We start from the raw sequence: 12970 nt of genomic DNA, 5'->3' as shown, positions 1-12970 counted from the left end.
CATTTGTTTACCAAAAACAGTGGAGACCGAAATCGTTGTAATGGCTAATTGATTTCAAGCAGATGTAAAACATTACAAGTTATCAAGATTTCACGGTTTCTTGCCAACCGCGGGACACCTGGTGACGCATTACATCACAACCGATGGTCGTTCGCTTTGGTTGGACAGCAGTTGAAGATTGAAAGCTACGATAAAGCTATCGAAGATGAGATCTCATTAAACAAATGCCCTTACGGGAATGGAGTCGCACCGAACGTGTTGCCAAACTGGTTTGACGATCATGCACGATCAATATTTACATAATATTAATTTCTCGTATCTTAGCTGCTTTTATGGTGTTTAGTTTCCGTTGTTTCAAGATAAGAAACAAACCGTTGGTCTCAAAATAGATCAGTTTTTATTGAAGGTTTAAAAGATAGAAAAAGAAAACAGCTCAGTCAGTAAACAGGGGTTTGATTTTGGTTCGGGTTCCGCTTTTTATCCAGCGAATCCAAAACCGGCGCCTGCAGTCAGTCTGCTGCCAAGGAGTCCGCCACTACCGGCTAGACTTCCTCCGACGTTCAACCGGGAGCCAACATTGGATGCAGCCTGAATGCCGCTGGCCAATCCACCAAACAGTCCTCCGGCAACATTGCCAACCACGTTTGTGGCAGCACCGAGCACATTGGTAGCAGTTCCAACGACTCCCCGCACTGCGCCACCGGCCGTATTGATCGCAGTTCCGGCCAGGTTTCCAGCCGTATTCACAGCAGTACCGGCCAAATTGCCAGCCGTATTGATCACACCACCAGCCGTGTTGATTGCAGTTCCGGCCACATTTCCAGCCGTGTTGATCGCCGTTCCGAGCAGCGATCCGATCGGACGAATTCCAGTGCTAGCCGTGTTAATTGCAGTGCTGGCTACATTGCCAGCCGTATTGATCACCGTGCCGAGAAGAGATCCGATCGGACGAATTCCAGTACCTACATTGAGTCCGGTTCCTGCTCCACCAAGATTGATTCCAGCACCAAATCCGGCACCGAGTCCTCCCAAACCTCCACCAACATTTATTCCAGCTCCGATACCTCCTAGACCGGCACCAATACCAATGCTTCCTCCGATTCCTCCCAGTCCTCCAATGTTAATTCCACCTCCGATTCCAATGCCAACACCACATTTACGTGTTGTCGTGCTGGTAGCAATGGTGGTAGTGGTAGGTGCAACAGTAGTGGTCGTGGTAGTTGGGGCAACAGTAGTGGTCGTAGTAGTCGGGGCAGCAGTAGTGGTCGTGGTAGTTGGGGCAACAGTAGTGGCCGTAGTAGTCGGGGCAGCAGTAGTTGTTGTGGTAGTCGGGGCAACAGTAGTAGTCGTTGCTGTCAAACTAGTCAAAATTTGTGTCAACAAATTCACCAAGCTCGAATCGGAAGCCACAATGGTGATCGTATTTCCGTTGAGAGTAAGAGTTATAGTCACACTAGGGGCCGCTGTGGTGGTCGTAGCAGCAGTAGTGGTTGTGGTAGTCGGTGCAGCAGTGGTGGTCGTAGTAGTCGGAGCAGCTGTAGAGGTCGTAGTGGTCGGGGCTACTGTAGTTGTAGTTGTGGTTGCAGCGGTTGTGGCAGCAGTGGTAGTAGTCGTAGTTGCAGCGGTTGTGGCAGCAGTGGTAGCAGCAGTGGTGGCAGCAGTAGTTGCAGCTGTCGTAGTGGTCGTAGCTGCTGTAGTAGCAGCAGTGGTGGCAGCGGTAGTTGCTGCTGTCGTAGTGGTAGTTGCTGCTGTCGTAGTGGTAGTTGCTGCTGTAGTAGCGGCAGTGGTGGCAGCCGTCGTAGTGGTGGTAGCTGCTGTAGTAGCAGCGGTAGTGGCAGCAGTAGTTGCAGCTGTTGTAGTAGTCGTAGCTGCTGTAGTAGCCGCAGTGGTGGCAGCAGTAGTTGCAGCAGTCGTAGTGGTCGTAGCTGCTGTAGTGGCCGCAGTGGTGGCTGCAGTAGTTGCAGCTGTCGTTGTAGTCGTAGCAGCAGTAGTAGCCGCAGTGGTTGCTGCAGTAGTTGCAGCAGTCGTAGTAGTCGTAGCTGCTGTAGTGGCCGCAGTGGTAGCAGCGGTAGTGGCAGCTGTCGTAGTGGTCGTAGCAGCGGTAGTGGCAGCTGTCGTAGTGGTCGTGGCAGCGGTAGTGGCTGCCGTCGTAGTGGTCGTGGCAGCGGTAGTGGCTGCCGTCGTAGTGGTCGTAGCTGCTGTAGTAGCAGCAGTGGTGGCAACGGTTGTAGTAGCGGCAGCAGTTGTCGTTGCTGCAGTTGTTGTGGTTGATGTTTGCAACGCTGCTACAATAGCCAATATCGTCGACAAGTCCGACGACGCTAAAGTGATAACACCTACGATGGGGTTAATTCAAAGTAAAATTATTATTTTTCCAATAGTTTGACCACATTTTGCACTCTTCCTTATTGCACTCACTTCCTCCAATATTGATCGATACCGTTGCCGACTGACTAGCAACTGGGCCGGTGAGTAAACACACGGCGAGTACCAGAGAAGCCAAATAGTTCTTCATTTTGATCACTACACGGCAGCTATCGAAGGATAGGTTCTGAAGATTGAAGGACTTGCACATGCTTTATATACATCTAGTTCAGACCACATGTGCGGGTGCGCGTATCACCTACATCTCACGTGGTAAGGACACTGTCTGCAGACGTATCCCAATATAAGAGTTTGCATTGTCTCGCTGTTTCGCACGAGCCAATATATGGTACACCGCATAAATGAATGAAAAGTTATTATAGTCTAATGAACCACAAGTATAGTTCTACAATCCGAACACGTCAATAGCTCTGGCGGTAAATAGGTTGTTCTTTCTGTCGTGCAAAGATCTGTTTAGGCTTCAAAAGACTCTTTCTTTGTTTCGTCGTCGACGATCTGGACAGCAAAACAAGTTAAATGTTTGCAAAGATTTTTCTAGAACTGAAGCACTTTTATTCGATGTAAATAATCACATTCACATACATTCACAGAGCTATAAACCGTACTATATACAAGAGAAGCTTATCAAACTCAATAAAGAAGTATTGTACTAGTCAATGAGCTTATGCTCCACCCATGCTTTTGTTATGCTGTAATAGAGCACATTTAAAATATATGTTGCAATATATCAACAAATCTGTTCAAAACGTTGTATGTGATGCTATTTCTGACAAAACGGAAGATATTTCATGAGTTGAAAATTCAGTACATATTTGTTGCATGGATTCTTTATTTTTGAACTTAACATATTAGCTAATAGTAACAGTACACATTATATCAGCACCGTCTATCAGCCCATAAGACCGGCGCGGAATCCAGTACGGAAACTGCCTCCAAAACCACTGCCAGCCTGCAGATTACCTCCAAAGCCACCGCCAGCTTGCAGACTTCCACCAAATCCACTTCCTACTCTTGCTCCAATACCTCCGCTGAGCCCGGCGTTGAGACCAGATCCAATTCCAGCGGCAGCATTGCTTAAACCTCCAAGCAATCCACCTGCTGCATTACCGACGGCTCCAACTACATTCCCAGCCAAATTAGCGGCCGAGCCAACCACGCCAAGTCCCGTGCGCACAACTTGACCTACGGCTGGCAGAATTCCGAATCCTCCTACTTGTGGAGCTCCCAATCTACCTCCAATACCTCCTCGGAGACCCACACCAAAGCCAAGCGGGCCCAGGCCTCCTATGATTCCAAAACCACCTCCCAAACCGATTGGCAAACGTGTACCGCACGGTCTTCTGGTTGTGGTAGTAGTACTAGCTAGAGTTGTGGTGGTGGTAGTTGGAGCAACTGTAGTAGTCGTCGTAGTCGTTGGCGCAGCGGTGGTAGTTGTAGTGGTTGTTGGAGCAACAGTAGTAGTTGTAGTGGTGGTTGGAGCTACAGTGGAAGTGGTCGTCGTGGCAGCAGCGGTCGTGGTAGTTGTTGTGGCCGCTGCTGTTGTACTTGTAGCACTCGTAGTCGTTGTGGTCGCCGCCGTTGTAGTAGTGGTTGTAGCCGCTGCCGTAGTGGTTGTTGCCGTAAGGCTAGCAATAATTTGAAGAACAGTATTCACCAAAGAATTGTTGGAGGAGGACACAGTAACGCTGGATCCGTTGACAGTGACAACTACACTAATAGGAGCAGCTGTTGTAGTTGTTGTGGCAGCCGTTGTTGTTGTCGCAGCTGCAGTGGTAGTAGTCGTCGCAGCCGCAGTGGTAGTAGTCGTCGTAGGAGCCGCAGTGGTAGTAGTCGTCGTCGGAGCCGCAGTGGTAGTAGTCGTTGTTGGTGCGGCAGTAGTAGTTGTTGTCGTCGCAGCCGCAGTGGTAGTAGTCGTCGTCGGAGCTGCAGTTGTAGTAGTCGTTGTTGGGGCGGCAGTAGTAGTTGTTGTCGGTGCGGCAGTAGTAGTTGTTGTTGTCGGTGCGGCAGTAGTAGTTGTTGTTGTCGGTGCGGCCGTTGTAGTAGTAGTTGTTGTTGTCGGTGCGGCCGTTGTAGTAGTAGTCGTTGGGGCGGTCGTAGTTGTAGTAGTAGTCGGTGCGGCCGTTGTAGTAGTAGTCGTTGGGGCAGCTGTAGTTGTTGTAGTTGTCGGAGCGGTCGTAGTCGTTGTAGTTGTTGGAGCGGCCGTAGTCGTTGTAGTTGTCGGAGCGGCCGTAGTCGTTGTAGTTGTTGGAGCGACCGTAGTCGTTGTAGTCACCGCCCCTGCTGTCGTCGTTGTCGCAGCTGCAGTGGTGGTTGTAGACTGCAAAGCTGCTACTATTGCCAAAATGGTGTTAATATCGCTCGAAGCGACTGTGATAGTACCTACAGCAAAGAATCAGAAATGTCGTATGCAGTAAACGATTCATGATGTCTAGAAATTCAAACAACGCAAATGCTTACCTCCACCAACATTTATGGCTACAGTAGCTTGGGCCTGCACTTGACTGATAAGCAGACATGCTGCCACAGTTAAAGTTAATAAAATGTTTGTCTTCATTCTCTCTTCAAGTGTGGCAGAAGATAATGAATGCTACAACCGAATTATAGCCCGCAAGCTTTATATAGGAAATTTGCGCAAAATAACCGCCAGGCGTATATTTTTGCAAACAATTTACAAAACAAACAACATTTTCACACACCGCTGATGGGCCAAAGTCTATGGTGGAAAATACTGAAAAGAACTGATTCTTTACCGTTCATAGTAGATTGAACAGTACAAAATTGATCTTCAGTTCCAAATCATCTGTTGCAAGTCTTTTTTGCAAATACGCAATTTCTGTACGGCAAATAAAGTACAGACGGACTATAAACCATTGAATTGTTCATTTTCAAGACCACTTTCACCAAAATATTTGAACACATCTGTACAAGTCAACCGCTGGCGTATAATTGCTTTCTTTGATGCTCAAAGAGCTTGGCTCCGAGGTTCTTTTAGACTTGTAAATAATAAAAAAAAACTGCATTATACTGAGTTGGGGGACAGCTTTTGCTTGCTGTTGCGGCTATTTCAGCAACATACAATCAAATCTTATTGTGAAGCTCTGATAGTGGGAATTGTTTGGACGACGGCTAACAACGACTAACAGACAATCTTTCCACTTGAAGTAAATTTTCCACCGATTCCAGTAGTACAACTCAAATGGATGCTTTTATTGGTGTAAATTTATAAGTCTCACCGATGAAATGTAGCATTGAATGCTGCATTTTAATTTTTAAATGCTAAAATGTTTAATTTAAGTTCGCTACCGACGAAAATGACTTTGACATGCACTAACTACTAACTAATATGTTTGGCCATATTCAGAAATAAACTAGCACAGGAACTTGGATGTTAATATTTTAAAACGCTCAATCTGAGATAGATTACATGCATCGAAACTTTTCACAAATTTACTAATTATTCGTTAAGGCCAATGGAACATTGAGCAAACAAAAAAAAATGGCAAATTAAGTCTACACACGTGTGTGAAAACTACGACTATGGTTCGAAAATACAAATCAATCTATCAATCAGCACCTTGTTCTTGTGGTCACTGCTTATGAATGTTAACTATTCATGAAACGCACGTTGACACTGACAAGCCCTGAAGGTCGGAAGAACGTTTTTTTTCTCACAGTATAGAGAAAGTGATTCTTCTTTTATCTGTGAAACACTAAACGCACAATAGTTACCATTCAAGTGTATATCTTTATTGTAGTTTTATTCCCAGTTCCCTAACCCATCAACGCTACACTACCTCTGCCGCCCAAACCAATGCCAAAACCACCGCCCACACCTACCCCCGCAGAAAGTCCTGCACCAGCCGCATTTGCAATTCCACCTGCTATATTGCTAAGGCCTTGCCCTATTCCATTCACAATGCGCCCAGCAGCAGTCAGCACGGGTCGGGCAACGAGACCAATAGGGTTAACAACCGGAGCGAACGGTACTATTGGAGCGGATGTGATGAGCGGAGCAGGAGGAGCGACCGGTGGCCTTCCAATGCGTATTCCTCCGCCAATGCTCAGGACACCGCCAGGACCACCGATACCGATTCTTCCACCAAATCCGAAGCCGAAATGCTCGTGGCTGTGATCGTGTCTATGGCAACCACCTCCGCGACGAGTTGTCGTCGGTGCAGCTGCCGTCGTTGTGGTGGTCGTTGTCGTGGTGGAAGATGTTGAACTACTCGCTGCTGCGACAGTTGTTGTGGTAGAGGACAGTTGATTAAGCAGCTGTGTAAGCAGTGTGAGCAGTGAAGCATTGTTAGCTACCACAACAACGTTAGACCCATTGTAATTGATCGTGATAGAGATCGAAATAGATCCTGACGCCTGAGTTGTAGGAGCTACGGTAGTGGTCGTGGTCGTTGTTGTGGCTGCTGCAGCAGTTGTGGTAGTTGCTGCGGCAGTGAAGGTTGTTGTTGTGGCTGCTGCCGTTGTGGTCGTGGCCGCAGTCGTGGTCGTTAGCGCAGCTGTAGTCGTTGTTGTAGTTGGAACGGCTGTGGTTGTTGTTGTTGTGGGTGCAACTGTAGTAGTTACAGCAGCCGCTTGTAAGGCAGCAATTACAGCCTGAATTGTTGCTACGTCAGATGCAACAACAGTGAGAATGCCTGAAATACCAATGCGTACCAAGTTAAATGAAAACGAACCTCCCTAAGGGGCAGTCGCTGCTCCTTTGGAGCCATACTCACTGCCACCGATGTTGAAACTGACGGTACTGTCAGGTGCTTTTGTTGTGGTCGTGGTTGGTGCAGCAGTCGTTGTAGTGGTCAGTAGACCTGCCACCGAGCCAAGTATGGGGATGGCAGATGGCACTGTGACGCCGAGCGTGGGCACTGTTACTCCCAACGTCGGAACTGTAACGCCCAGCGTTGGAACTGTAACTCCCAAGGTTGGTACGGTAATGGCGAGTGATGGAACTGTTACAGGAGGTACTGTCACTGCCGGTATCGAGACAGTTACGGGTGGAACCGTAATAGGTGCGACGGACACGGAAATAGGTCCAACAGTTACCGACGGGACGGTGACAGGCGCCACTGTTACCGTTACCGGTCCAACAGTGACCGGACCTACCGTGACTTTACCAATCGCGAGTCCAGCCCCGCTACACAGGTGTCCGGTAAGGGCTAAAAGTGTCACGACTGTGGCGAATGTTTCTCTCATTGCGATACCTCCACCTTCTTCTTCCGAAATAGCAAATTCGCGAAACATCTCTCTATTTATATGTCAAGCAACATCTTTCATGTTAACACCTTCTACGCACAATAGCTCATATTGTGCAAACTTGCAAAACCAAATCAATTGTATAGGTACGTACTGCCATTTTTGCAAACAACTCTGCCGGATATTTGTCCATCCTCATGACTTCGGCAAGTCATTTGCCAAATTAAGGCATTTGCTGTGTAGAATGGAACATTTGGTACGGCGAATGATTGAACAAACACCACACTTCTATTACAAAGGAGAAAAGAGTATGAAGCATACTATATAGTACTACTGCTTATTATGAAAACAAATGATCCAGTGGTATGTACAACATTTTAATATTCATCTACATAGGTTTAGCAGGAATTTATCTTTTTGTAACATTCATATTTTGAACAATGCCATTGATTGGTATGTGACTGTGAATGTTTATGTTGATCTTGACAGTATTTACTTTTGTAGCGTACTTTTTGACAATGACAGCGACACAGCTGAACGTGGGCTGCTTTGGAGCAATTTTTCCAATTCAACAAACACACGATTTGCAGCCTAAAAGTATGCTATCCAACACCTTCGAACGATAATGGTTTGATCGATTTTTCAAGAGCCTTATCAACGGAGAACACACCTGCTCATATAAATGTACTTGAAGTGCAAGGTTGTTTAGTGTTTGGCAGTGTTACCACCACTGGCAATAGCATGAGACCGAAAAGAAATCGAGTAAAACACATTCGATAATTAACTAATGACAATGATTCATTCCATGATGCAGTTAACATGGAAGCATGCTGTACATGCTGCCAATCCTTCACAGGGGTAGATTTTGATAATTCTTCTTTCTCTGATTGCGTTTCATGATTACTACCCATTGTGGTACTTCTTTGCACGCAATGGCTCCGAAACTGCACGATCCTTTCTCATGCGACAACCACATCGGTGCACCGCCCTCCTGGGGGAGCCAATGGAGTATAATGGACTCAACAAATCCTGGATTTTTATTACCGCTTCTCCCAATCCCAAGCGCACGGTACCCCGTAGCTTTAATTGAATTAATCAATCTGACGAATCACACAGCTGCCTTTCGTCATGGAAATTTTCAGCAAAAAGGGGAGAGTAGTTCTGACCTCGTCTGGCTGGCAGCATTGCGAGCCATTGGCGAATAATTGCATCTGCATTTAATTTTCCAGAAACACTTCCATGCACTGGGGAACCCGGCAATCAAAAGCCTGTATCGCATACGAACCCCAATAGTGGTTTCTTTCGACATTCGTACAGGTACAGGGGGGATACCAGGCAATTCCGATCTGCTCATTCATTCTACGGAAATCCTTGCCTATCATAGAAGATGATGCCTGGAGCATCATGCCAAAGTCCGCTTTCCGTATTGGAACACCTTCAAAACACCCCCAAAACCCTCCGTTGCCTATTCTTCGGTGATCCGGCAACTAGCATAACGTTGACTGAGCGCGCCTTGAGTACGATACTACACCACTCTCTGCTTCATTAAACTTTGAAAGTGTACCACATTTTAATGGATACACGACTATCTGCATATAAGACTACCTCATCAGAAAGATGTGTCGCTGCTATCGGTGTGCTTAAGGGAAGGCTGCTGGCCATGTTGGCGAGTGCACATGCCGGATGTGGAGCACAGGTACCCAAAGCCGTCCGAAATTTTCCGGCACCACACCTCATCTCATCCAATGCAAGAACGCAGGACATTATGAAATCGCCCCTGGGACTGCTGCTTCGTTGAATTTACTCAAAAATCACACATAAATACGTAAAACGAATCCGAATACCTCATGTGACATGAAACGTGAACGATTGCGCTGGGAAGTATTGAGCGAAGGGCTTTTCTTCCCAATTCGTTATGCGTTCCTCCAATGGCACGGGTACAGGTATCTTAAAATTTTAGTCATTTTGCCTCGTTATATATTCATAATGATTTCCATCAGATTTTCCGTTTCGCTTGCTTGCCTACGAAACGGGTTTGCCTTTCCCCGGTCCGGCAACATTCGGCAAAAAGCAAACGCTGCACAACCTAGATGGGGGCTCGGTTTTTTGGGTCATTTTCTAAAGGAGCTGCTGCTACAGTATGCACAATATGCTTAAATAATGCAAATTATTATTATTCTACAGGTCGATTAAAACCGAAACCATTAAGCGACGGCGAACACTGCTGCTTCGCACTGCCACACGGCAACGGATTTTTCATCATCTTGTCAATTGGGAATTAAAAATTCATCACTCAAAGAACGCAACACCCTTCATCGCTCTCCCCCTCCCTCTGCGTTCGAAGCGTCCGGAAACAAGCAATCAGCTCTGGTCGTGCTCTGATCTAACGTTGTCTAGCCCGATCCCTGTGAATGGCGCTTCGTCGTGCACAGCCTAATCGAATCACACTCTGATTAGCATGCCAACGGAAATAGAAATCCTGTTGAAGGCGTGTTAATCCCTCCCCTACTTTTCATTATTCGGTAAAGACAAAAATTGGCCATATAATAACAGCTACAGCGAGAGGGGGGGAGTGCGTTTTGTCTCACTCTTCTTCTTGCCGCTCGAAGGAGACCAACATTCCGTGACGGAACGTTATCGATAACGACATTACCGCTGTGGCTAATGCTTCCGATGCCGACGCTGTTGCTGATGGGGTGATTTATTCACACAGGAGCTAGCCGTAGGAGCGGACAATCTTTTCTCGAAGGCCCCCCTAAACCTTATTCCCTTGAGAGGAAGAGAGAGAGCAACTTCTTCGGTTTAGAATCGCGTTCGGTAGTCTTTGCCACTATCAATCCTCATAAAAGCGTAATTTCCTGCGTTCGCGAAAGATGAATCGCCAGCACATTCAACTGGTGGTCGATGGCCGTGCTCCTGAAAGTACACCGTGTCTCAGGGCGGAAGTCCCGAGTCCACTTCCTATACCCTCTGGTCCACGTCCAGCCCCAAAATGTACCGAGCGTGACTTTCTTGGTCCGATGCAAAGCACACGATCACGCGCGCCCTCCTGGCCACGGGGGTTGAGAGGATTAAGAGTAGCCCAGCAGGCTCCCGTGCCCGCGTGCTGCTAAACCATCACGATATAATGCATTTCAAATTGCATTTTTCCCGTCCGAGCATGCGTCCCGTGCATAGAAAATACATAAATAGTGGGATAAAATATGTGCTTCAGCACGCGCACCGCTTTGCAGCACGTCAGCAGAATGTGCAACACATTTTCCTTCAATTTGTGTCAGTATCATGCCTGAGCGCGCTTTCCGACCTTCTGCAGCAAACGAGAGCGTACGGTACTACGGAGGCTTCATCCCTGTTTTTAATGCCGTTTGCTGGCGACCGATAAGCTTTGAACGGTTTCTAACTTATCCTTTCTTACGTTGATTTATCTGCCACTACTCCCACGATAAGCAACACTAGTGAAGTGATACTGCTAGTTCAGAGGTTCATTAAATGCTTTGGGATGGGTCGATTTTCCAAACGATTCTTTACTTTTCTTTCGTGTTTTCTTTCGTGCTATGTATAAGGGACTAGACGTTTATACGAAAAAGTGATTATGTTTGTGATCTACGGTACGCCAGAAAGGTTTCCAACCATTTCCTCAGTCCTTCAGCAAATACTTACTCTCTACGATGCATTCATGACACACAGCATAGTTCATTTCACTTACCTGTGAAGTAGAAACAAAAGAAAAACTGTTTTAAAACGCTTGTTATGTGCATAAATCAAAACTATATCAAACTGCCGATCAACACAGGAAAAAGCTACCAAAACAAACCCAGTACAATAAACATTCTCCTCCATCAACTCAACCAAACGTGCTGGGAGTGGTTCGATCTCCCAACAGGTGTCCTAAAATTTCTAAATGGAATTTTAAAATTTCACTAACTGCATGAATTATGCAGCAGAAAACTTCCTTCCTATGGTTTTCGCTTACAACAAAGCATACTCCTCTGTCTCTCTCTCCTTCTCTGTCCCTCTGTTTGTCACTATCTTTTTCTCCTTTCTCCACAGCTCTAAAGCAAGGAGGGATAACCATACTATCCCATCAAGCCGGCAAGCAACGGTGGGAGACGATTTAAATATTCAAACCCAAAGTCGGTCAACCGTCCGGGTGGTCGGTCGTCAAAATTGCATCACCAATTTCGATGCCGTTTTACAAAAACAAAAAACCCCAACGACACATCCACACACACACACCACACACACACACACACACACATTAGCACGGTCGATAAACAAACATTCGTGGCAAAAAAAACAACAACATTCCACTATCACCGCCTACTGTTGCCGGTAGCTATGCTGCTGGGGTATCTTGCTGGCCGTTTCGGGCAGGTTAAGGTTTGCGTTGCTCTCGCACACCAAACTCCAAACGATGCCGAATTAAGGAACGATTGGAAAAGAAAAAACGTTTTGCACACAGACCAACAAAAAAAACTGCTGCCACCATTTCCAGAGAGCAGGCTACACACAAAGCGAAAAAAGGTTAACTTCCTCGGAAGCAGGGCCAAATATTGAGCTCTTCAAAGTGCGACCAACAACCTCCAGCAGCTAGACGGCTGCCAGACGGCAACGAAGATGCCCGAAAAAGTGCTTTCGCTTCCAAAAACGATCATACCGGAGACGGCACATCCCCTTTTCCCTGTCTTTCCCCGCGTGAAAAATTCGGTCGGTGTTATTCTTTGCCCCAAAACGTTCGGAAGGATCACTTTAAACCTTCGAAACTTTGCACTAACCCTCCACACGTACACACACACAAAACACACAAAGTCCCTTTGCCCGTGGCTGACATTTGGGCCACTTCAAAACATGCTTGCATCCTGAAAGGGATGCTGCTACTGTGTTGTTTGTGCTAAATTCGTCCGCGCTTCCTTTCCACCTCTCTCCAATTGGCAATGCATTTTCTTCTTCCGCTCAATCCGCTCACTGCAACTTTCTGGAGGCGGTGGGCGCGCAATATTTTTGGCATCCGATCAGAAGGCTCCACAGAAGGCTCCAAACCACCCGAGCACCACACGTGTGAGCCACACGAACCAGCGGCAGTCAGTATATATGCGGGCGAAAAATGCATGCTGCAAGTGCAGAATGAGGGAGAGGAGAATACCATCTTCAGCACGTTGCAGATTCCACGCGAAATGCCACCCCAGTCCCCCACGCCATACGCTCTCCTTGCTCAGATGTCAGATTAACCTGCCCGCCATTTGCCAAAACGAAGCTACCCACACCACACATACGGTCGCGGTCGCTTTTATAAGCGAATTCCGGGAACCAAGCCCTTCCAACCACACTCGCAACCACTTTTCCCCGTTTCCCTGTGCAGATGGATGGTTAGGAAATATTTCCC

The 12970-nt window shown here is 46.9% G+C and overlaps 2 protein-coding genes across 2 annotated transcripts; both read right to left on the bottom strand.

Annotated features, from left to right (window-relative positions):
- Nucleotides 1-374: 374 nt before the first annotated feature.
- LOC121602191 (mucin-5AC-like) lies at nucleotides 375-4979 on the bottom strand. The gene is made up of 5 exons (XM_041930939.1): nucleotides 4843-4979; nucleotides 3280-4764; nucleotides 2635-2650; nucleotides 2419-2576; nucleotides 375-2336 (listed from the first exon to the last, which is right to left on the bottom strand). The coding sequence occupies exons 1-5, from the start codon at nucleotides 4937-4939 to the stop codon at nucleotides 478-480; spliced, it is 3615 nt and encodes a 1204-aa protein (XP_041786873.1). The 5' UTR covers nucleotides 4940-4979; the 3' UTR covers nucleotides 375-477.
- Nucleotides 4980-6110: 1131 nt separating this feature from the next.
- Nucleotides 6111-7635, bottom strand: LOC121602190 (mucin-5AC-like). The gene is made up of 2 exons (XM_041930937.1): nucleotides 7116-7635; nucleotides 6111-7034 (listed from the first exon to the last, which is right to left on the bottom strand). Exons 1-2 carry the CDS (start codon nucleotides 7633-7635, stop codon nucleotides 6157-6159), a joined length of 1398 nt encoding a protein of 465 aa, XP_041786871.1. The 3' UTR covers nucleotides 6111-6156.
- Nucleotides 7636-12970: the final 5335 nt, after the last annotated feature.

This window comes from Anopheles merus, unplaced genomic scaffold (assembly GCF_017562075.2).
Source record: "Anopheles merus strain MAF unplaced genomic scaffold, AmerM5.1 LNR4000349, whole genome shotgun sequence".
Classification (NCBI taxonomy): Eukaryota; Metazoa; Arthropoda; class Insecta; order Diptera; family Culicidae; genus Anopheles; species Anopheles merus.
Note: the sequence above shows the minus strand (reverse complement) of the source record. Positions and strands in the feature narration are given on the sequence as shown.

Bases quoted from the DNA above. Each gene is read 5' to 3' on its own strand.
- LOC121602191 (XM_041930939.1), bottom strand. From the start codon at position 4,939: ATGAAGACAAACATTTTATTAACTTTAACTGTGGCAGCATGTCTGCTT. The intron at 4,765-4,842 runs GTAAGCATTTGC...TCTTTGCTGTAG, and splicing joins AGCCATAAATGTTGGTGGAG to GTACTATCACAGTCGCTTCG. The intron at 2,337-2,418 runs GTGAGTGCAATA...ACCCCATCGTAG, and splicing joins ATCGATCAATATTGGAGGAA to GTGTTATCACTTTAGCGTCG.
- LOC121602190 (XM_041930937.1), bottom strand. From the start codon at position 7,635: ATGTTTCGCGAATTTGCTATTTCGGAAGAAGAAGGTGGAGGTATCGCA. The intron at 7,035-7,115 runs GTGAGTATGGCT...TTGGTATTTCAG, and splicing joins CAGTTTCAACATCGGTGGCA to GCATTCTCACTGTTGTTGCA.